Source organism: Montipora capricornis, chromosome 9 (genome assembly GCF_036669925.1).
Source record: "Montipora capricornis isolate CH-2021 chromosome 9, ASM3666992v2, whole genome shotgun sequence".
Classification (NCBI taxonomy): domain Eukaryota; kingdom Metazoa; phylum Cnidaria; class Anthozoa; order Scleractinia; family Acroporidae; genus Montipora; species Montipora capricornis.
Genome location: NC_090891.1, coordinates 32728153 through 32751158, shown reverse-complemented (window position 1 = coordinate 32751158; position 23006 = coordinate 32728153). Strand labels below are relative to the sequence as shown.

The 23006-nt window shown below is 38.5% G+C and overlaps 1 protein-coding gene across 1 annotated transcript in view; it reads right to left on the bottom strand.

The window, feature by feature from the left end:
• LOC138016780 (alpha-mannosidase 2C1-like) overlaps positions 1 to 22495 on the bottom strand; it is a 37880-nt gene extending 15385 nt beyond the window's left edge. Inside the window, exons 1-31 of the mRNA XM_068863967.1 lie at positions 22258 to 22495; positions 21648 to 21773; positions 19777 to 19873; positions 18196 to 18222; positions 17181 to 17251; positions 16331 to 16508; positions 16128 to 16228; positions 15273 to 15364; positions 14955 to 15061; positions 13288 to 13398; positions 13088 to 13180; positions 12515 to 12631; positions 11054 to 11091; positions 10716 to 10773; positions 10351 to 10442; positions 8721 to 8774; positions 8384 to 8510; positions 6996 to 7086; positions 5609 to 5700; positions 5494 to 5524; positions 5091 to 5149; positions 4441 to 4606; positions 4073 to 4161; positions 3738 to 3832; positions 3510 to 3614; positions 3007 to 3079; positions 2630 to 2716; positions 2095 to 2238; positions 1425 to 1534; positions 1046 to 1125; positions 516 to 599 (exon numbers count right to left, since the gene is read on the bottom strand). Coding sequence (XP_068720068.1) covers positions 516 to 599; positions 1046 to 1125; positions 1425 to 1534; positions 2095 to 2238; positions 2630 to 2716; positions 3007 to 3079; positions 3510 to 3614; positions 3738 to 3832; positions 4073 to 4161; positions 4441 to 4606; positions 5091 to 5149; positions 5494 to 5524; positions 5609 to 5700; positions 6996 to 7086; positions 8384 to 8510; positions 8721 to 8774; positions 10351 to 10442; positions 10716 to 10773; positions 11054 to 11091; positions 12515 to 12631; positions 13088 to 13180; positions 13288 to 13398; positions 14955 to 15061; positions 15273 to 15364; positions 16128 to 16228; positions 16331 to 16508; positions 17181 to 17251; positions 18196 to 18222; positions 19777 to 19873; positions 21648 to 21773; positions 22258 to 22361 — 2899 coding nt within the window. The 5' untranslated portion in view covers positions 22362 to 22495. The remainder of the gene's footprint in view (positions 1 to 515; positions 600 to 1045; positions 1126 to 1424; positions 1535 to 2094; positions 2239 to 2629; positions 2717 to 3006; positions 3080 to 3509; positions 3615 to 3737; positions 3833 to 4072; positions 4162 to 4440; positions 4607 to 5090; positions 5150 to 5493; positions 5525 to 5608; positions 5701 to 6995; positions 7087 to 8383; positions 8511 to 8720; positions 8775 to 10350; positions 10443 to 10715; positions 10774 to 11053; positions 11092 to 12514; positions 12632 to 13087; positions 13181 to 13287; positions 13399 to 14954; positions 15062 to 15272; positions 15365 to 16127; positions 16229 to 16330; positions 16509 to 17180; positions 17252 to 18195; positions 18223 to 19776; positions 19874 to 21647; positions 21774 to 22257) is intronic.
• Positions 22496 to 23006: the final 511 nt, after the last annotated feature.

Sequence of the window (23006 nt, the reverse complement as noted above, 5' to 3'; positions counted from 1 at the left end):
ATGACAAAATGAATAGATTAATAAATAGTGAGGTAGTTATATAAAAAACCGTATCTTAAGAGTCTCACAAAATTCCGAGATGGGCTGAAGCTTTCGACTGTATCACACAGCCTTCCTCTGCAAAATGAGTGATTTAGATTTACAAACTTTGCAAGTCAAGCTGGCAGAGCGTAACAACAGCTTGCGCCAATTACTGTGGCCCCTTTTTTTACCCTCCCAACCATGATACTCAACAAAAGACAGACCACAACACCGGGAACTACGTGCCCTATGAGCCCCCAATGAGCTCATTGTAACTCTTGTCTTCCAAAGTCCAGAGTGAACGTTTACAGTCTTAATACGGAAGTCACCCTCCCATCCCTCAGTCACCTTCTCCTCCGTTTTGACGACTGCTTATCCTCTTTCATTCTGGGTTTGAATTTTTTTATGATCAACAGTTTTCACTGCACACAACATTTGAGTGTTAAGGATACAACGTAGTGAGGGAGTGAAACACAAAGTAAGAGATCTCCTACCTGAACAAATTTTACCGGAAACCACGGAAATCGGTTGGTTAAAATTATACGCATGTTGAATAACGCCTGAACTTTGAAAGGTACCTTTGGAATGTAAAAATAAAAAATAAAGACAGAAAATGGTTTCGTAAGACGACTTTGGTAGACAAACGTGACCATCCCAGCGTGATGTGCGTGTTAGCTACATCCAGTTCATAAGCAAAATGATGACTTACTCATAAGAATTTTCTCAACTGACATGTAGAAAGATCCTAACGACCGTTTAGGCAGAACCTAGCACCATGCAAACTGACTACGCTGGGAAGATGCTATTGGATACTGGGAACGTAAAAACAAACATGGCGAATGCAAGGTGTTCGACAGCTTCATTTTGATAATAATCTAAACACAGATGACAAACCCTCTGCAAATTCACGCGCGTAAACCAAGCAAAAATGTGTTTCGAAATGTGCTTTCTCTCTCCATTCTTGCAATCAGTAATTAGGAAGCTCATAGATACACCATTACAATGATCTTTAAAGTACTTCTACCTGAATGAGGTAGGACTGCGTATGAAAATTCGTGTAAGCCCATATCTGCTTCCTCATCTGGAGCTTTAGGGGAACGGAGCCTGACAAAAATAAGCACCATTACGCAGATTTTAAGGCTGATTGCATAACTCGATACATGAAGCTACAATAGGTGAAAGGCATTGTACCGGGATCCTTGGTATAAGGTTTCTAGACCGGGTTGCAAAAAATTGATTTGTATCCGAACAACAAATTATACCACCGCAGTGACAAGGCAGAACCTGTACAGCTCACTGTGCTATAGGTAGCACTAAAACAGTATTTTTCTACTTGGATAACGTGTTCGAGAGACCAGTATGAACCACAGAATATGGTTAAGTAGGAAGAGCGCTAAACTTACAACGAGATGTACATAACGTTGTTGTGAGTGGAATAACCGTATTTGCAGTCAGTTATTAGAGCCACGCCCCAGTCGTGCTCGGACAGGTCTGCCCATTTGTGACCACACACCTGTGGAGAAAAGATGTCAGTGTGGAGAAAAGATGTCAGCGATTATAGACATTTTGCGCGTCTGTTTAATTCAAACAACCAAAGCGCCACACTAGTTAAATACTAGTTTGTTTGCAGTTATCAAGACCACCAGCAATTGTACGATACATCATTGTTATCGGTGTCTCTAAAAATTCCTTGCAACCTGTCTACTGGGGAGGTCGAGGGAGGATATCAAGGAAAAAACAAAACATACATTAAGGGTCATGAATGCGAGTGTTCCATTGCAAAAAGAAAACAGTGATAATAATTGACAAGATACTAATGCATCTATGACTCGGACGTCAGAGCTAGAAATCGAGTACACCCAAGGCATCACCTCGTCTAGTATTTCAAGTACCGGTCGTGAAACTCACCATCATCCAAAATTCATAACTACATTCAATCATGATGGGTCTAAACTGCGTGCTTAAATTTTCTTATACAGAGGGTCTTCTAGACGAAACACTTAGAAAAGAGGCTGGTATAAAGTTACGCGCTGATATTCAAATTAAACTAAAATACGACGCATACACGCGCACCTCGTACTTGGCCCAGTCCCATGTTGTGTTGCAGTGTGTTGGTCGTTGTAGGTGACCAAACTGAATTTCATACGTGGCGTGCATCGCGCGAACGTCAAACGGAAATTCCACCTTGAGAAACTTACGATTCTCTTTCCAGTCGACCTGTACAAATGTAAATATAACGACACTTGATTTACCGTCCAAAAATTCGTTAACTCTTTAGCTCGTATCATGCGCTGTTCATAGTGAATATGCACGCAATGGTCCTCTCCCCCTTCCCTGGTTTTTCACCGCCAATGAAACATGTTTTTACGAATACCAACTCATGGGAGGAAGACTAAGAGCAGACTGTACTTGGTGCCCAGAGTGGGACCTGGACCCGAATTGCAAGCCTGCCTTTCTAACTATTCGGCTACGCTGCTTCCGCTCTTCGAAAGGCAATGAAGTCATAAAGGATAAAATTAGAAACATCACTATCCGCTGCACATTACAAAATATGGTAAAAAGCAAACAATATCGTACGAAACTATCAACAGTTGTGTGTTTTACTTGCCTTGGTGTGAAATTTAACATACGGGACATCAGTATCTAGAGAAATGATTTGACTGAGACTACTGTGCTGACTGATTCTTATAGAAAACTGCAGAGGAAAGGAAAATAGAAACAGTGTCAAGTCTCTTTGATATACAACTTTGGGAAGTTTACTCGACTTTACACATTACCACTGTGACAATAATTTGTGTAAGTCACACCATCGTTAACACGTTGCGCGTACCCCTCCCCCCCATCCTCCCCCACGGTTGCCAAGCAGGCCAAACTATAAAAGTTTGAGTCACTCAATGCGACAATTATAAACGTGTGTATCGTGGCGATGCGATGGATCGCAAGATCAGATCCCTCCTTGTATGAACGATATGATACGATACTCACCTCAACCGAGGCACGGAGGGGTCCCTCTTCAAGGACTTTGAATTCCTCAGAAGATGTGGGCAGTAACAATTTCCTGCACAAATTGCAACATACTGACATCACACCAACAATATTTCAAAACTGCAATCAATATTGTACAATGTCTTAAGTGGTTTTAACTTGTCACAGTTTTCGTTGAACACGATAGACACAGAACATCAAATGAGCCAATCAAAACGCAGTCAGACCCGTACAGCATGGGCTCAGCGCAGGAAAAATGATGACAACTTGCTCTTGTTTACGCTTGATGCGAATAAGGCGTGAAATCTTCAAACCAATTTTTAATACCAAAGAAATCACAAAACTCATTCTCAAATTTCAATTTAAAAAACAGTCGAAAATCTGTTCGTCACTCTCCAATTCCACGAAATCAGCTGAGACACGAAACCACTGGTCAGCTCGTGATAATTTCCAGGCCCTCAAAACTAATCAGTTGCATCTTTGATTAGTGACAAATAACAAACCTCGATTCTAAGTAGTACGGCATGACGTCCCAGGCATCCCAAAATAGTGGCATGTCATCAAACAGGATAAACTGGTTTCCCGAATAACCAACTTTGATTGTTTCCCTAAACGCAAGTGAAAAATCACTAAAATTGCTGTTTCTCTTTGCTTTTTTTACTTGAAACTAAGCAATAAAATCTATCCGCAGAATAGCAATCTATACAAGTTAAAAAGGACAACTGCAGTACCTGCCACTCGCTTTGTGAATAAGACTCCGCATCAGTCCGCCTCTGACTAATTCAGCTCGGATAAAGGCATTCTCCAAAACAACGGATCCTTGCACCTGACGTACGTGAAAAACGAAAAATAGGTTCGTGAAGTCCCTGTCTACATGTGGCAAATGGAAGAAGAGTGGGGTGCGAAACAAATGCTGTACACATATCAGTGACACAAAGATTTGCTCTCACAAGTTAGGCCTGCTTTGGCGTAATAAATAACCGAACTATATTTGTGATCATGGCGAAGAAGTTTAGAAAAGGGACTCAATGATGCCAAAACTGCTGAACTTTGCAAAGCTCCTCACCTTGTCAATTAAAAGAGACACAGGTTGAAGTAATTCACTTCGCGAGTGAGCCAAATCATTGATACCCATGCTTGGAACTGCAACTAATGCTAAAAGAGATTCGCTAAAATTAAAATAATATATTGTATACACGTTAATAAAGGAGGCAATTGCAGGTAGCACATTTTCCACACTCGAAAAATTTAGTTCAAACTAGACATCAAACCAAACCATTTTGTTCTTTGAAAATGGTAGCCAAGACGCGAGCGTGCGAGAAGGCGCCTCCAACGCGAGGGAAAACGCGCACGAAACTTACTTGAAGCAGTCCTGAATCGGGCTTTGGTCATTTGAGCTTTCCTTCTGAATTCGATCTTACGCCTTTCTCTTACCCAGCGTTCTTCCATCCTTCGAGCATTGATTGTGTACTGAAGACCTTTCTTCCATTGATAAATGTGCCCAAAATTCAGAAGAAAGGGTGACAACTTCAGATCTCTGCCAACAGAGAGTGTTCACAAGCACTGGTTTGGTCACGCAATCTTTCCCACTAGAATTGAGCTGTTAAAACAAATGGTAAATGGCCTCATCAGGCCTTTTGCAACAAAGGATCACATGGTACAAAATCCGCCATGCTGGAGGGCAAGCTCATTATTATTCCCTCACTGGAAAATTAAAACAAAGAGACCTGAACCAGTCAAGCTTGACTGGCCTTTGTTTTAATGTCCCAGTGGGGGAATAGTAATGAGCTTGCCCTCGAGCATGGCGGATTTTGTACCATGTGATCGTTTGTTGCAAAAGGCCTATTGATAATCGTGGTCCCAGCTATATCACAAAAAAATATGTTTCCGGAACAAAGGGCGGAAAAACGCAAGCGCCGTGTAAATAGCAGTTAAAACCTCCTCGAGAATATTTTGATGTCCGATCTACACCATAAATATTAGGATAATGCAAAGAACACACAAAAAAAGAAAAAGAAGAAAAAAATATATATATATATAAAATAACACATGCCATATAAAACACAGCTGTTACCTTTACCTACCTGCGAAATTAGCCTGCAACAACTTACATCGGCAATGCGCCTACTAGTATTTAGCACGTCTGCAAATAAGAGATTTAAAATATCACTCAGATAGTAAGTGGGCAATTATTGGTCAATTTAAAAAGCCATATTCTGCAGAAATGCAAATACTTATTTTTACCGCTGGATTCATCAAGGCTTCAGATAAATAATAAATATCATATTGACCTCGTTTTTCCGTGACTTATTGAAAGTTACGGCTCTCTGTTTTTTACACTTCAATTTACAGCCCTCATGAAAGTGAGTGCCAAAAAGCGCGGGCCGTAGTTCTTCCAATGTTGCCTGTGAAGTATGTTAGTAAAGTGCCCAAAGTGATAGTAGTCATAGTTCGAGTTGTCAAAGGAAGAAAGTTAATTACTGTTACCTTCATAGCTTTGAAGAGCATCGTCAACAGCCTGAAAAATAATGAAAATTAGGTGATGTCCATCGAGTGGTACCTTGCTGAATTTCCCGTTGAAAATGCATTCACAGTATTTTACCTGTTTTATACAGCTCCCGGGTAAAATGTCATGAAACTGATTTAACAGTAATAACTTCCATATTCTAAGAAACTCCTGAGATGGATAGTATTCTAAAATAAGAAATCGTGTATTACTTTAACTGGAATCAAAGAGGTCATACGTTTGCTAGGAGGAGAGTTTATTTGTCACGTCACATACATACGAAACTTAAGCAAAAGTTCCAGGTTAGTTTCAGTTTCAGTTTTAGTTTTATTTTGCATTTTGTATATAAAAAAAATGTATATATCACAAAGCTATGCACTGCTCGCAGTTAGCAAAAGCTAGTCGAAGCGAGCAGTGCTTACAAATATATTCCAGATAAAAAGACATTTTCAATGGCAAGGATTTCAGTTAATTTATAGAAGGTTACAAATATATAACTACACATTCACATAAATAATAAGTTGGTTTTAGAATACAATTAGTGCAGTGGAGAACAGCTTACAAATTGTACAGTATAACATAAACAAACATGAAAAAAAGTAAAATCGAATAAATATAATAAGTGAGTAACTACACGACAAACTAAACTAAGGGCTCAAAATTTACCAATATTTTAATTTCAAAACATCAATATAGTTATCATATTTTAATAGTCTTTGGACGAGGATATCATGAACATTATTTTGAAGTTGGATTTTGAAATCTGGGTCAACGACGATTACAAAAACATCATCTGAAACTACAACCTCGCTTGATGTTATTCGTCTCCCGATAATTCCAAGTCGTTCGGGATGTTTATTATTGAAGAGCTGTCCAGAAATCAAACTACTGCGTAAGGCGTGGAAGTTTAGAAGGAAGGTTGAGTGCTCCTGTTCCCCTATAACTTTCAAATTGTTGCAGACTTCACCATACTGTAAAACGCACATGCACAACGTAAACATCTATTGTTAGAAGAGTCAATATGGTCGTGGGGGACTGATACAAGACCCTGGTTTGCCGCCGTGACCGGCTAGTTGGGATTCTTCAAAAAAAGGCCTGTTCTGTTGCATGTTTCATTGACCCTGAAAAGCCCCCTCATGGGAATTGGTCAATTAAATTATCATCATCATCATCATCATCGTTATTGCTAATTGAACCTATCACTTTTTGTTTTCTCGTCGACGTCGTCGTTGCTTAAGCTCTCTAATACCGGGCAAATTGAAAAGTGTATACCGTATCGTAACATCACTTAATATCTGGGACAGTTGAATGAAGGGTACAGTGTCAAGGTTGTGGAGGGGTGGGTAACGAAGTAGTGAAGAAGTGAGTAATGGCCGGGCACCTTTTGAAGGAGCGACTCGTGTGTCCTGAAATTAAGTGCCTGTAAATTGTCAAAATTTTATGTCATGATGTAACATGAATATTCAGACGATTTTAAACTTACCAGGATTTTTGTCATTTATTATAAAAGCCAAAGTCGCGAGCAGTTCAGCATCATGAAGAAGGAATTCACTTTGACGATTCTGCTGCTTAATCTGTCGTTTAAGGATGACAACAGAATAAGACGTTATAGCAAAGCAGCAACTGCTCCACCCCTCAAAATAAAATCGTGCCAATACAAAACGCAATTGTGAGAATCAACCCGTGATTTAAATTTCTTGATGGCAAATCTCACTAACGTAACGCAAAACAAATGGATCAAAAGATTTAACCCCAAACCTGGGCTACATACAATCGCAGACACAAAAACTTGAAGAAATTAGACCTTTCACACAATCCCCTAGCTTGCTCCATTTTTTTTTCACAATTAAATTGAAATAGGGGGAGGGGAGGGAAGGAGGAGCAGGATTGCAATGTTCTTAAGATTTTTTGTAAAGCAACGACCCTCTCTTTGCCAATCAAGGACTTTTCCAGGACTTTTCAAGGACCGAATCCATTTATTCAAGGTCTTGTTTTCCCAAGATGATAAAGTAGTCTTCCCTTCACGTCTGCTCTTTTGCTTCACGCCTTTTGATTGAGATTTTGGTGCACTTTCGCCCATACTTGCGCTGTTCCTATTCACGTGTTTGACAAGACTTTCGAAAGCACAAGAGGGGGATTAGGGTAATGTAATATACAACCCTTAAGAAGGTACGGTTCCTAACTAACACACTCAAATGAATCATACAGAAAACCTGCCTATATATTGCTGGGCTCTCGAACTTTCGTCCCACCAAAACAATGCTTTACTTTACTTTATTGAAAGAGCTTTCACAAATTTTCAAGGACCACTGTGGAAAATTCAAGGACTTTTTAAGGATTTCTCCTTTTTGTCAATTTTCAAGGCCTTTCTGAAGGATATGATGCCTTTTCAAGGACTTTTCAAGGCCCGTGGGAACCATGAAAAAGCAAAGTTGAGGAGTGAAGAATGAGTGGAGGCCAAGGACTCCTGCAAAGGTGATAACATTAGATAACATCCACAGAACCTTACGCAACATTTCTTGACGCTTTATGCAATGTAAATCCCCTCTCCCCCCCCCTTCCCCCCCCCCTCCCCCTTCCTCAGGGGACTGAGTCCATAAAAGGAAATCCTGGGTATTGATACTGACGAGAAGAAAGGTACTCAGTTGAGAAAGTAGCTTTTAATACAACAGGCCCCACTTGTTCAAAGAATGGATAGCGCTATCCACCGCGTAAATCATTATCCAGTGGATAAATAATAGCAAAACCAATTATTGCGCTATCCAATTGATAGTGATTCATCCGGTGGATAGCGATATCCATCTTTTGAGCAACTGTGGCCAGGTGTGGAAAAAATGGCCTTTGGGAGGAAAAACGTCAGAGATGTTTTACCCGCGCCTGCGTTGTGTATGTTCCTTGATGTAGCTCCAGGTACAGCTCACCAACCCACGTGCACAGTTTCTCTGCATCACGTGATTCAAGGGAATGGAAGAAGTCTTGAGGGGTCGACAGTTTTACCCTGCAATAATAATAATAATAATAATAATAACAGTAATGATGATGATGACAATAATAACAATAATAATCATCCAATGTCGACAGTGTGTGGCCACAATAGAACTGAACATATTGACTACTATCATGGCAGATGGCCCAGCAGTCAGAAGAGGACATACAAGAGACACAATTCTGTTATCGGTTAAGGGGAACTGGTTGCTTATCAAAGCACCTTGGACAGCCATCCACATCCTCCATTCGCTGCAACATTTCAAGCATCTTTTCTCTGCAAGGATAAAAAAATGATGAAATAAAAGAATGATCCCCAAACTTACACATGGACCAAGAGGTGAGGTCATGGCAAGGAGCGAACAACCGATACCACATTTTGACTGACAGGGGTGTTTCATCGGAGCTGGTCAGTCATTTTTTGATTGACGTCCTTAATTTTTTGCAGTTTAATTAAGGCACATGTGAACATTACACGAAGCCGACACTTCGCGTTGATTGATTAAGGGCGCGTTCGATTGACCGTATTCCGGAATAAGAATACGTGGAGTGATGATTAAAACGGTATGTTTGGCGCGTTTCGAAGCAGCAAGGATAATAAAAACATGTTTAAAATAGCATTTTAGCAAATGTTTGACAATTTTAGTGTGACTCTCCGTAAAAACGAAGGATTCCTAACTTCTATTCCATGTATTCCTATTCCGGAATAGGGTCAATCGAACGCACCCTAAGAAGCATGATTCATTAATTCAGAAATGTCCAGACATGCTTGTAATTAGATGCACAGCGATTTTGATGAGGGTCACAGAGTGTCACCTTGCTCTTCTTCCCAACTTTAACATCATTTGTGTCTGGGAAAACAGACAATTAACGCCACAACTGAAGTGTCCTCTAAACTCCGGTCCCCTAGAGCGACTGCCGTTGAAAACGTTTTTGCAATTTGTTTCATGAACCAATGTTTGGCAAGATTGAAACAGAGCTTCTCCTTATTCCCGCCAAGGAAACTCCAAATAAGGGCAGAGAACAGTTCGATTGCCCAGTCACATTAATGCAATTTCAAATAACGTCCGAGCGCTTTCGCTTTCCAGAAATTTCCATGGAGATGACGTTGTTTGCATTCCGCGTTCGCTAAGCCAATGAAAACTCGCGCTCGTTTGTTTTGTTCGATAAGCAAATTAAATGTTTTGCATTTTAATTTAACGTTCTGTTTTCACTTTCACGGTCAATAGCTGTAAATAGCTGCATTTACCCTCACCAAAAAATTAACTGTAACCCTGACACGTACGTTATTGTTAGAAACTTAGACTTGAGGGTACACGTCGTGTTGGATATGAAAATTGAGGGTACATGTGATTACGTGCATTTCTGAACGTAAGAGAATACCTCGCGGGTAAGGTTGCTTTAAATATACACGGCTTGAGAAAACTCCATTGAGAGATACGTGAGTTGTGGGCAACGGCTAATGGGCTCTTGCCTATATACATAGTCTAGCCAATGTTTCAGTATAAAAGAAACCGGATGCGCTCCGCGGCACCACTGAGATAATATACAAACCGTGTAAAGAGTGCTCCAGTGATGGGACTTTAGGGACAGTGTAAGGCTGTTTTTCACATTTGCCCCTGGGCCATCAAACTGCCATAAGGTGACATAATGTCCAGCAGATTCCAAGGACAAAAATTTCTAAGGGTCGCGTTCTCGGAACTGTATTAGAGGAGACGGTAAATTTCAATCCCGGCAAATAAACGAAGAGATGTGAATTTATTGATGTCGTCTTGGGCAAATTGCTCGGAAATAGAATAGCTATGATATTTGAACAATACACGAATCTTAACACGTATGCAGTGATTACTCACGAAGGACCCCCTCCCCCATCACCGTGGCCATATAGCAGCATGCTGGCGTGAACACGCCCTTTATCTTTCAACTGTTTGACCGTCTTTAAAACCTACAAACAACGAAATAAAAGCCTTTGTTAATGATCGCCGTCACGTAAATCAGAGATCCCTCCAACGTCCCTTCCAACATCGATCGTTCATCCACAGTTACGGAGCGTTTCATAATTCCCTTGGCGCATTTAACAGTCACGTTGTACTTGTTGCTTTTGACAGTTTTGATACAATGCCTTGAAAATGACGGTTTCCTCAACCGTTTGTGTTGATTTCGTTATATTTGACTACAACAGGAGCTTATTGAGGGAATCGAGAAAGAGGTCACTTACATCAGCAGCGTCTCCACGAGATTCGTACGTATCAGCTGGGGGGAAGTGAGCCAGACATCTGAGGAGAACAAATCAGAACCGTCGGTCAGAAACATTGCTACTTTGGCCAAAAGAAGGCGCAGGCAAATGAGAAAATCTTAACGAAAAGCAAATACATGGAGCCAGCGCTAGGCGCCGTAAACCTACTGCAAGAAAGCAAAACAAAACTTTTTTTCTACTTTTAATTAGCTGAGAATGTGGAGCAATCACGAGCAGCAGCGGCAAAACGAAACTAAAAGAAGTAGTTTCGACGTTCAACTGAAAGAGGTCAGTAAGACAACGAGAAATTAATTACACACCTTGATCCGTCAATCCCTTCCCAGTGAAAAGTGTGAAACTAAAAACAAAACAAAATCATACCTACGATTTGATGAGTTAATTAGATTTCTGTACAGGTTTCCTCAGTTACTGACCCACAGCTAAATACACTTGACACTTAAATAAAGTTCATTATTTATTATTATTACTATTATTATTTATTATTTATTATCATTATCATTATCATTATCACTACCACTACCACTACCACTACCACTACCACTTACCATTACCATTACCTTTACCATTACTATTACCATTACCATTATCATTACCATTATCATTATCATTATCATTACCATTACCATTACCAATACCATTTCCATTATCATTACCATTATCATTACCATTATCATTACCATTACCATTACCAATACCATTACCAATACCATTTCCATTATCATTACCATTATCATTACCATTATCATTACCATTACCATTACCAATACCATTACCAATACCATTTCCATTATCATTACCATTATCATTACCATTATCATTACCATTACCATTACCATTACCATTACCAATACCATTTCCATTATCATTACCATTATCATTACCATTATCATTACCATTACCATTACCAATACCATTACCAATACCATTTCCATTATCATTACCATTATCATTACGATTATCATTACCATTACCATTACCATTACCATTACCAATACCATTTCCATTATCATTACCATTATCATTACCATTACCATTACCATTACCATTACCACTACCATTGCCATTACCAATACCATTTCCATTATCATTACCATTATCATTACCATTATCATTACCATTACCATTACCATTATCATTACCATTACCATTATCATTATCATTATCATTACCATTACCATTACCATTACCATTACCGTTATCATTATTAGGTTTCTAGTGGTGGCAGCTCTCGCCTCCCACCAATGTGTCCTGGGACCGATTCTAATTCCCAGACTCGCTTTCATTTCGCGAATGGATGATACCATGCTTAGTAGACAAGCCTCGCGTATAAAGTACACAAGGCCTTTGGGGTAGTTGAATTTTCAACAAAAACAGCTAGAATTAAGCTTAGGTTGAGAAAGTAAACGTAAGAATTGACTAAGGTAACTGGGTTAGCATTAGGGAGGTGTCAGGGTGTGTTCTGCGTGATTAAGAAATGCACAAAGAAAACAAAATATCTGCATGTTACTTTTGCTTCCAAATGTCATTGAATGGCAACGTTTACATTTAAGTAACTGGAGAATTGCATCGGCCTACAAAGTGGATAAAATTCGATCGTTGGTTCTGCACTCAGCTCCTGGAAGTTTTTCTCGGGAAACTCCAGTTTTCCCACTCATCAGCTTTCACTTGATTTGATTAAAAATCTCTCCAATAAGTAGCGCACTCGCGCCCATTTATTTTAGTTTCAATTGAGACTTTGGTAAAGAAATTATCATTGTTACCGGAAATTTGTTGATTAGACTCCAACTCAGTTTCATGGTCAAAAAGTACTTCATCCCCACTCCGCGAATAATCTGGGGAAGCTGGGCCGAGTATCCAAATGTATCCGGCAACCAGAACTGTCAACAGCAATAAAAAAAACGTGATAAGCATAAAATAAAGTTCTTGTTACGTTCTTCTTCGGCTGCAACGTGAAATAAAGTGCTAAATTTTGAAACGGGTAAATCCAGAAATATATTATTTGAGGAAACAAGTGGTTGTTTTCTCAATGGGATGAGAGATGAGGTTGCATTGTACATATTGCACCATGCCTCTTGGGACTGGGGCCATCGCGCCCCAAGCATACAAGGATTACAGGCTGGGGTGAAAAGTTACCAGCCACTGTCAGCCACTGTTTAAATACGTAGACTTAAAACCCGAGGTTTTGAGCATTAGAATTTTACCCTATCAACAAATATGAGAGAAAAACTATGCATTTGAAGTAGCGAAGTAAAGGTGTGCTGACGCTGTAACCTGAGAGTTTGTTGTCAGCTGAAATGGCATGCACAGAACAACAAAAAAGCTCGGCTACCAACCTCTTCACAAACTTTTCCAAATTCTGTCTTAAAGAAGTTTTGTCCAATTAGAAACTGGCGAATAAAAGACTCACCACTGGGTATATTACCATCCTTCAAGAAAGAACAAAAAAATACATTTTATTAATGTTCAGTTTTTTTTTTAAGCAAAAAGAAACAAATAAGTGCATTAAAAAAATAAAACTTTGCTTAGTCCTCACCATTTCCACCCAGGTCCCACCAACTGGAATAAATTGACCTTTAGCAGCAAACACCTTGATCTCATCAAACAGCACTGGGTAATGAAGCTTTACCCACTCAAGCTGTTGTGCCTAAGAATTAAGAATTAGTCAGTGGTCAAAACAATTTACTTAAAAGTGACTGCTAAAATCATTATTTGGGAAATAGGCCATTTTCGAAATATCAAATATGGCAGTGAGGACAAAAACAATAGAAACATGTCGGAATTAATGTGAAAAATATTTGCATCATCCACTTTCCTTTGTCTTTGTCCTCAGAGCATCTCTTTCAAGCTGAATTTTAATATATCAAAAAAGGCCTATTTACAAGGCAAATTCAATGACTAGTCACACAAGTTAAAGTCACGAGGTGACAGACATGTCCTGAAATGCACAAAAGTAGAGTGTCACGAGGTGTCACCTTGATGCTCTCCCCATATTCAACATCACCCGTTCTAGGAATACAGTTAGCGTCACAATGAATCTCCTTGACTTCGCTCCCCATGCAAAGATAAACAGCGGCATTCATGCTAAGCTAAAACTTAACGCTAACTTCAACATTTACCTTACCTTATCTAACCCTAACTCTCATTGTTGGAAATGTGCAGCAAATGTTTAGGCTCAACAAGACACTTTGTGTTGGATATCAAAATTTGGCCTGCATCTAAATTACCTGTATTTCTAGGTATCTCAAGGGCTTGAATTTGTTTTGTCTTGAGCGGTTTTCAATTGAGTGTCGAAAGTAATTACGAATTACATTGGTTTTGCATTACTTCACTCAATGATTGTTTCAAAGTTCTTGCGCCATTTTTTCAACCAATCAGAAGTGAAACCAAAACCAATCGTGGCCCGCGCGTGCACATTTTCCGGCGTTTTGTGTCGGCGACGTGTAATTACTTCGAGTTTTGATTGGTTTACTGGATTGTCTCCGTCCTTTTTGATTCGTCAAAGTAATTACTTTGGTTTTGGTTTTACGATACTCATTTGAAAACCGCTCTATCTTAATGTTCAATTGTCCAATAGTCCAATACTTCCATTCCCGAATCATCGAATAGCGCAATAACGCTTACTCTCTGTGGTACAAAAGGAAAGGAACTTTGCTCAAGTGTCTAGTCGTTCTTTCTTGACGAAGCACTAATTGGAGACACTAAACTGAAATTATAACAATTAACGCAAATCAAGAGGAGAGGGGAAACCGGAGTACCCGAAGAAAACCTCTCGGTGCAGAGTGGAGAACCGACAAACTCAACCCACATATGACGCCGAGTCTTGGAATCAAACCCGAGCCACATTGGTTTGAGGCGAGTGCTCTCACCACTACGCCATCCCTCCACAACAGTCCAATGTTCCCAAATGCCAAATAGCCTAGTTGTCCCGTGACTTGTTTTGTTGTCTTTTGCGTTTTTGGAATATTTGCTTAGTTGTCTATTGTTTATTTGCCTGAATTTGTTTTCCTTTTTACCTCGTTTTCTGTTATTCTGCTTCTATACAATCGTCTATTTGTTTATTTACGTGATTATCCATTTGCTTAGTTGCCAATTTTTCTACATTTCAGTCTTTTTCTAACTTTTTTTTGTGAACATTTCAATCAGGTTGAAGATGGGGAGACATTTAAAAGCACGCACAGTAGAAAACATGCACTCACAAACCTGAGAGCACACAAACTTAAAGTTTGGATATTTTTCCATCAGCCGGACGGCTGTGGCAAAACTTCGACCACACTTCCTTATAGTCTCCGCCACCGGCCACAACCACGCTATGCAAAACAACACAGAAAGTCAGTTAAATATAGATCGGCTGTCGCGCTTAAGACACACCCAAACACAGAAGAAATGATCGCACTTTTATAAGTAGAATCAAAAACTTTAATTCTCGAATGTCTCTAGACGTTTTGTAAGTTCTGCCTTGCGAAGAAAAGCAACTGTTCCCGTCCGCCGATTACACTACACTGAATGAACCGTTCTCACCACAATCGATATGGCAATTTCCAACCGCGTGGACCTGGTGCTGAGAGTCTCCATTACCCTGCTCCAGGAATGTCAAAGCAATCTCATGAGCTCTAAAAAAACCAGATTTTTTGATAACGTGCATAATTACAATATAACACTGACTAACATGCTTTTCATCAGAAATCAAAAGTTTTTCCTTATCTTTACATTTGTCCTTAAAACCTATTTCAGTGACGCTTGAGGAAAACAACTTGCAACGTTTTCTGGAGATGCAGGAAATCCATCAACGCCTTTTTCTTCAGTTTCTATCCCCTTACGCTTTTCAGTGGATTCCGCTTGCTTTCCGCAAACATCCTCCTAACCGTTCCAATCAAGCTGACGCGCAAGTTGGTCTAAGCTACATTAAATGAGGATAGAACTGTACAAATTGTAGTATATATATTATATATATATTATATATATAGTATTACAGTATTAGGAGTCTCGTTATTGGAACATTAGTTCTGTGAGATCTCTCCTGCGAAATTGTCTTTGGCGAAGTTTATAAATAAATAAATAAATAAAAATAAATAAATAAATAAATAATAACAAACTTTATTTAAGGGTCAGTGGATTTAGCACAAGAGCACTAATTGGGGACACTAACGAAATTATCATAAATCAAATCAAATATTAGTTTTTGTGGAGAAGGGAAAACCGGAGTACACGGAGAAAAACCTCTCGGATGAGAGAAGAGAACCAACAAACTCAACCCACATATGACACCGAGTCTGGGAATCAAATCCGGGCCACATTGGTGGGAGGCGAGTGCTCTCACCACTGCACCACCCTTGGTCCCCCTAAATTGTTCTTAGCCCTTCATGTTTATTTCACCTTTGCAATGCTGTTCTGTCTGATAAATCGTGGCACGCGTTGACAACCTCATTTGCAGTGTAAAGGGCTTGAAAAGCTCTGGGGTTCTCTTGTGAGAGATTCTGTGAAAGGATGAATACTGTCAGATATTGAACAAGATGAACAAAGTCTGTAAGCGTACTTAAAGAGGTAAGGCCAGGTAGACCGTGCATTTTGTGCCATACCTTTGCTAGACCTATGATAACTGTAAGATCCATCAACACTTGATAGCACAAGGTATCAAATACAGCTATTTCAGCCATTGTGATCGTATAGTCCCGCGTGGGGTCCGGTGGGTTTATCAAGCCGTCTTTCCCAGCACCAAACATTCCATTCGCCGCCATTTCCACGTACAAGATGTATCTAAATAACGTCAGCAAAATGAATTCCAGTCCGATTTTTTCAATAGACCCTTAACAGTTAAAAATACTCAAAGATCTTCTACATATTCATTTAAAATACGGCCAGACAAAAACTGGAAAAGGAAAACTGGTGATGCTGGAGAATCAAACGTCTTACTGTGAAAGGCTAAGACCATTATTTTCTTAATAACGAGCGATGTCTTATACTCATTGGATCATAGATATGACCGAATTTAAATTTTAGGAGAGAATGGATTGTTAGTAAGTAAGAAAACCTATACTGATTCAATTGAGTGTTTAAAGTAATATCGCTCTTGGCTTGGTTTTTCAAGTCCACACTCGTCTATTAATTGCCCTAGAGAGTTTTGCACCACATGCACAAGTTTGTTGAGAGACAACTATATTCATGTAACCTGCGCAATATAAACGTAAATTATCATTATCATTATCATTATTATTATTGTTATTAAAACCAATTGTGATTGGTTCACATGAACTTTCTTGTGCTTGGCAACGGCAATCTTGTATTTGCCTTGCGCTATGATTGGTTAATTTGATTTTTCTGTGTGTGATGCAATTGCCCAAGTACTTCATTTGCTTTTGGTTTTACAGGACTAAATTTAAAAGTTCCTCTCAAACCATTAAAATGGAAATGTTTGATTTCCGTATATACCTTCCAGGAGTTGCATCAGTTGAAAGCATGTAATCTGTCCTTTGTTGATGCCCGTCACCACCTGTTAAACCCTGAAGCAAACTATGTCACTTCACCCAAGAGTACTGAACATATATTGGCAGAGTTGGAAAATATCATAATACTCCTTGCTTGACCCCCAACATTTTGCATAGGTATTGTTTCCTGTTTCTCGTGTGACTTACAATGGTCCCAAGAGAAAACAAAAACAATGCTTATTCAAAATTTGGGGGAACAAACAAAAAGTATTATGGTTTTTTTTGCTTCGGCCAATTGACAAGGTTTATGATATGCTCAACAGAATATCGCGGTTCTGATTGGTCAATGACGAATACACATTAATTAACAATTAGACCCGTAGCCTGCAAGGGTCTAATTGGTCATGCTTTTCGCTACTTTGCTTTATGGGTCATGCTTTTCGTTACTAGAGGACTATTGCTAATAGTCATCTAGTAGCGTAGCCAATTAAAATGCAGGATTTGCATTAGTCCACTAGTTGGGTGATACCAATTGGTTATAGAGAGAATAGAGAGTGCATTAGAGGTTCTTGAGTGCAATTCATAAGTTGCTATGGAAGCACGGCGCTGGAGTGATCTTGTTGAGTATATAAAAGATCAAAAGAACATGCTCATGCATTTTGCAATTTCTGTTCACTGGTGATGTTTTGGAAGTAATCTCAAATCGCACTTGCCTACAGCTCACTTTCAAAACATCACTTGTGCTGATACATCAAGAAATAGATTATACAATCAAGTTTATACGATTTCCTATACATACAATTAGTAAAATTGTATGTTATAACTTAATGTGGTATAATAGGAAAGGGCAAAAAATGTCTTAAATTTTGTTTTTTCAAAAGATTCGACACATAGGATGGCTCAAACAAAGTTAACCTAACCTAAACATTCTTTGTTTTAGGAAAAATAACCACCACTCATTGACTTTTTCCAATGTTGATGCATGTAGACAAAAGAATATCGAAGAAAGCCAAGCTTACCTGTCTTGGGATTCCATCCTGCCAGACCTACAAAATGAAAATAAAAATGAATTGTGCAAAATGCAATTACATAATAGTAACAAGAATCTAACAACACTTTGGCTAAGTTTAGAGTTTTTCAAAACAAGATTAGCATTGAGTTTTATTTGTTTACAATAACAATAACGCTAATCCAGAAATTGGTTCTATTAGGCACAGCAAGGGTTAAGGCAGCTACCTAACGAAGCTGAATGCAACCAGTATTCAAGGGTGAAGTCAATCAAAAATGTCAAGAACATCTGTGCTCATATTTTCTAATAATAATAATAATAATAATAATGATGATGATGATGATGATGATGATGATGACGATGATGATGATGATGATGATGATGAAATGCATACCAAGCTTCCTTTACAGTGCCCTGGAGGAGACTCGGTAACTAGGCACTTAAAAAACACTCTAAATGAATGAAGTTTACCATAATAATAATAATAATAATAATAATTATAATAATAATAATAATAATAATAATAATAATAATAATTATAATCATAATACTGATGATGGTAATAACAAGGCTCTAGAGAATGGCTCACACATTTTTGCAGGATACAGTGAACTTAAGTCCAAACAAAGTATCTAGCGTGACACAGTAATGCTCTTAAGGCTGTGTTTTTTGAGATACATCTAGGTCTTTGGACCTTGGCACATTGGTGGGATCTTATGGCACTCAAAAGTACAACCTAAACCAGTGTACGAGAATGAGTGGACAACTGCTTAATATTGGGATACCACACATGGTAATTACCACATGACACGGCAAACTGGATTGACACGACAATTGTCAATAATGAGAGCAAGAATGTGTCAGTGATTAAAATGAGCTGCCCTTGGGTGGAAAATAGAGAGGCAAAAACAGTAGAGATTAGACATCCAAGTACAGGCCACTCTGTTGGGAGCTGCAGCAGAGATACCTCAGCCATCGCGTGACATAATACAACATCATCACAGACATCCTCGGAGGGTACTCCCCAGACATTAGCCAGGCACTTAAGCAGCTAGTTGGTGGTAACAGCAAATCAATAGCATCACAAATGCAGAAGCCAATCATTACTAGCTCACTCAACTTTGTGGGCTCATTCAAAATCTTAAGCTAAGCAACGTTCGAGTACTAAATAGTTTTTTATTAATTTTCAGGATTTTTCTTAATAGTATCTACACCACATTCTATCATATATTTTTAGAATTTCATATAATTTAGAGATATGCAGTTTTATTGCCTGTTATTTTATTATAATTGGATTTGTATATTTTATTAGATTTTTGCATAGGATTTGAAGTCTTGGCGTTGATTGGTTACAGTTTGCCGCCCAACCAGTGTATGTAGGTCTGGGCATCCAGACGTTTACATACTGCCATTATAATAACACAAACTTAGGATATCAATAACAATACATTATTATTCCTGCGATTATTGATAAAAATATCAACTTAACAAGGTTACAACACAACTTGTTAGCACACCACTTATTGGAAGCTATTATAATATATAATAGAGGTGAACTTAACACAAACATCATTATGAAAAACATATTCACCATAGCCTCTGATGAAGAGTTCCATCGAAAATAAACCTCTTCACCTCTCCATTCTTCTGGAATATCTAAGGTGACCTTGAACCAATGTGTTGACCACCTGTGGCAATTGGATTACAAAGCTGATTCATGTTTGGACTTTCAATATATTGATAATTCAGTGCAAAACAAATGGTTTCTATCATGTTTGCTGTATGCTTGAAGCATGCTTTGTGGGGAAACACCAGGCTGAGTATAAAGGAGTATTTAAAAAAAAATAAGTCATAACTATTCTAAAAAAATAAATGAAATGGTGTATCAAATGGATCACATATTGAACTGTGGATATGAAATCAAGTGAAGCGATGACCAGCTCCCAACGTCACTGGCTTCACAGATCAACGTCACTGGCTTCACAGGTTAGAGTGTCGCACTGGTTCTGTGAAACTCTGTTGAAGTCCTGAATTTTTCAGGCTTTGCTACACAATTGCAAAGATTGAGTTCACAACTGCGAGGATCAATGATAGCTTCACTTGATTCTCAAAAAACGTTGTATCTGTTTCCTGGTGATGACAAGAAAGTAATAATTAATTACTTTTTTAGGTTACACTGGGTCACAGCGAAAGCCCAGCCACTTGGTTCGTGAACATATTACTCCCACAAAGTATGAATCACAGGATACCGCGCCCCCACCCTAATGTGCCAATTAGTGTAGAAGAGTCATGGTAAAAACAAAGGAGTCCATAGCAAGCAAGGAAAGTGGCATGGAAGTCATGTTAAGCAAATCACTCCCTTTTCTACATTTCCTCAAAATATAAAGAACTCTATGATTGAAGGTTATAATGGTGTTATCGATACTTGAGTACTTTATGTTAACATGTTTGATATAATTCTTTTAAATTTAAAGCTAGTAGTTAGTATAAGAAGCAATACTTTTAAAATAAAATTTGTTATAGCTATTCATATTCCTTTTCGCTCATACTAGAGTTAATTTGGGGAACCTACTCCATTAGTTTACCGAATTACACACACAACAAATATTTTAGTAACTTATTTTTCTTTCTTCTCCTTAATACTTTTTCCCCATTTTTATTGTTGTAAATTATTGTGAATGTTTTCTATTCTTCAATATACATGTATTGTATCCACGATTTTGTTTTAACACTACCGTATCAATTACAATAACTTTTGTTCACATAATGTTCTGTGTGAGTTAAATAAAAAATGATTGAAAAAAAAAATTGATTGAAATGGGAGCAGTGACTCAGCTGAAGACATAATAGAGAGTAAGGTTAAAGTGCTCCTGTGACCAAAAAATCAAGTCATATTTTTCTTTGGATTTCAAAACTATGTTAACAAAACACTAAGTGACCCACGTTTTAAGCCTTGATTTCAAAAAGACACCTTTATTTTAACTGTAATTTTCCTATTTAATGGTCCGCCATTACTAACATTATGTTCTTGAGAGAGCTGGATCGAGGAGAAAATGACGTCAAAGGCTCACTAGTTTAAGAATGCAATACGTGTGTATGCCGCAGAATTAATATGCAGCACGGGGGTTTTGGGCTTTCAGATTTTTAAACTCACGCTTTGTATATATATAATAAGCTGCGTTCACACGCTGAAATTTTAAGCTAGTGAGCCTCTGACGTCACTTTTCCCTGGATCCAACCGTCTGAGGTCCAATCGGTCAGTTTTGAACGTGAGTAATGGCGGACCGTGAAATCCAAAACTTACACTCAAAGTAAACGGCCTTTGGATAAAAATCAAAGCTCAAAATTTTGCCAGTCAGGTGTTAAGCAAACACACTTTCAAAATCTGAAGGAAAAAAGGAAGTGGTTTTTTTGATCACAGGGGCACTTTAACAAGCTATCACTGGAGAGTAACATTCTTACGTTGGTCCAAAACTGTGTCCAATTTGAGTCTCTAAAAATTTCCCACTGATGGCCTCACTAAATGTGATTCTTCCAGGGGCAGCATTGTGGGTAATTGAACTAACTGGGAGTCTCTTTGGATACAATCTGAGGAAAAATAAATCAGACTACATATAAATGAAACATTTATTGACAAATCAGCACATTATATAATTATTACTCATCGCTGTTTCACCCGATTCTTTATTATGAGATATGAGAACACAAATTTTTAGCTCCATAACTACAAGGATTTTACTAATTTTCAGAAAACGATGAACGTGGCAATTTTGTTTACGAAATATAAGCTTAAGCTTACATGTAAAAATAATTATAATTTGTAATTGCCACAACATTGAAACAGCTGACGATTTCAAGGAAAATGTTTATCTTGGCTAGATTTCAAACAAATGCAAGTGATACATTTGTTCAATTATTATTATTATCATTATTATTGGACAATGTCCAAATATAAAGAGTCGATCCGGTTCGATACGTGCGAGTCCGAATAAATTTTTAAAAAGCTGGAACGAGATTACATGAACATATGATTTATCAATTAATCTGAACGAGTGAATAAGAGCACCTTTACCTGCTGAATAAGTTAATATCGGAGAAAAATTGAGGAGAAATAAACTTTTCGGCTCGTTCTAAAGTGCACCGCCAGTTCTTTCTTGTTGTGTGTTGTGAGGCCATGTTGCAGTAATGCGTGACGATGCGTGACTTCAAAGCCTTTTCCCGTCCCAGGACCTCAACTGAAACGCAAGGCTCATGCCTCTAACAAGATGCCAAGAGCATATAAACCCTCTCTTTTTTTGGTCTGAGAAAGTCGTCCCTTTTTTTCACTTTCAAACGACATAATATTTTATTCAGCTTGTCATTGCGAAACTTTAGATATTCTTCCAAATATGTCACGAGATGGGAACGCCTCCTCAGAAAGCTTGTAATGTAATATGCTGTTAACAAATTTAAAGCTTATCGTCATTTCCTCGTTAGAATCTTTCGATTCATTAGTAATGTGGATGATATCTTTCAAGATACTTGAAGCTAACGATATTCAGGGATTTACGAAAAGACAACTGGAGCAATAGAGGAAACTACCAGTTCGTTGGGCTTTTATGGTCGATATTCAATGATAAGTATTCTGATAGCTTCCGCCTTGCTCGTGTCCGCAAGCGGCTTCAATTGCTCTTCTCAGTTCGATTGCAATGGAAGCGAGAGTTGTTGTGGTGGTGTATGCATGGCTGGCAATGACTGTCTGGGGCATTCCTGTTCAATCAATGCGCATTGCAAGTCTGAGGAGACTTGCTGCAATAGAATCTGCTCTCAATATTGCATCCA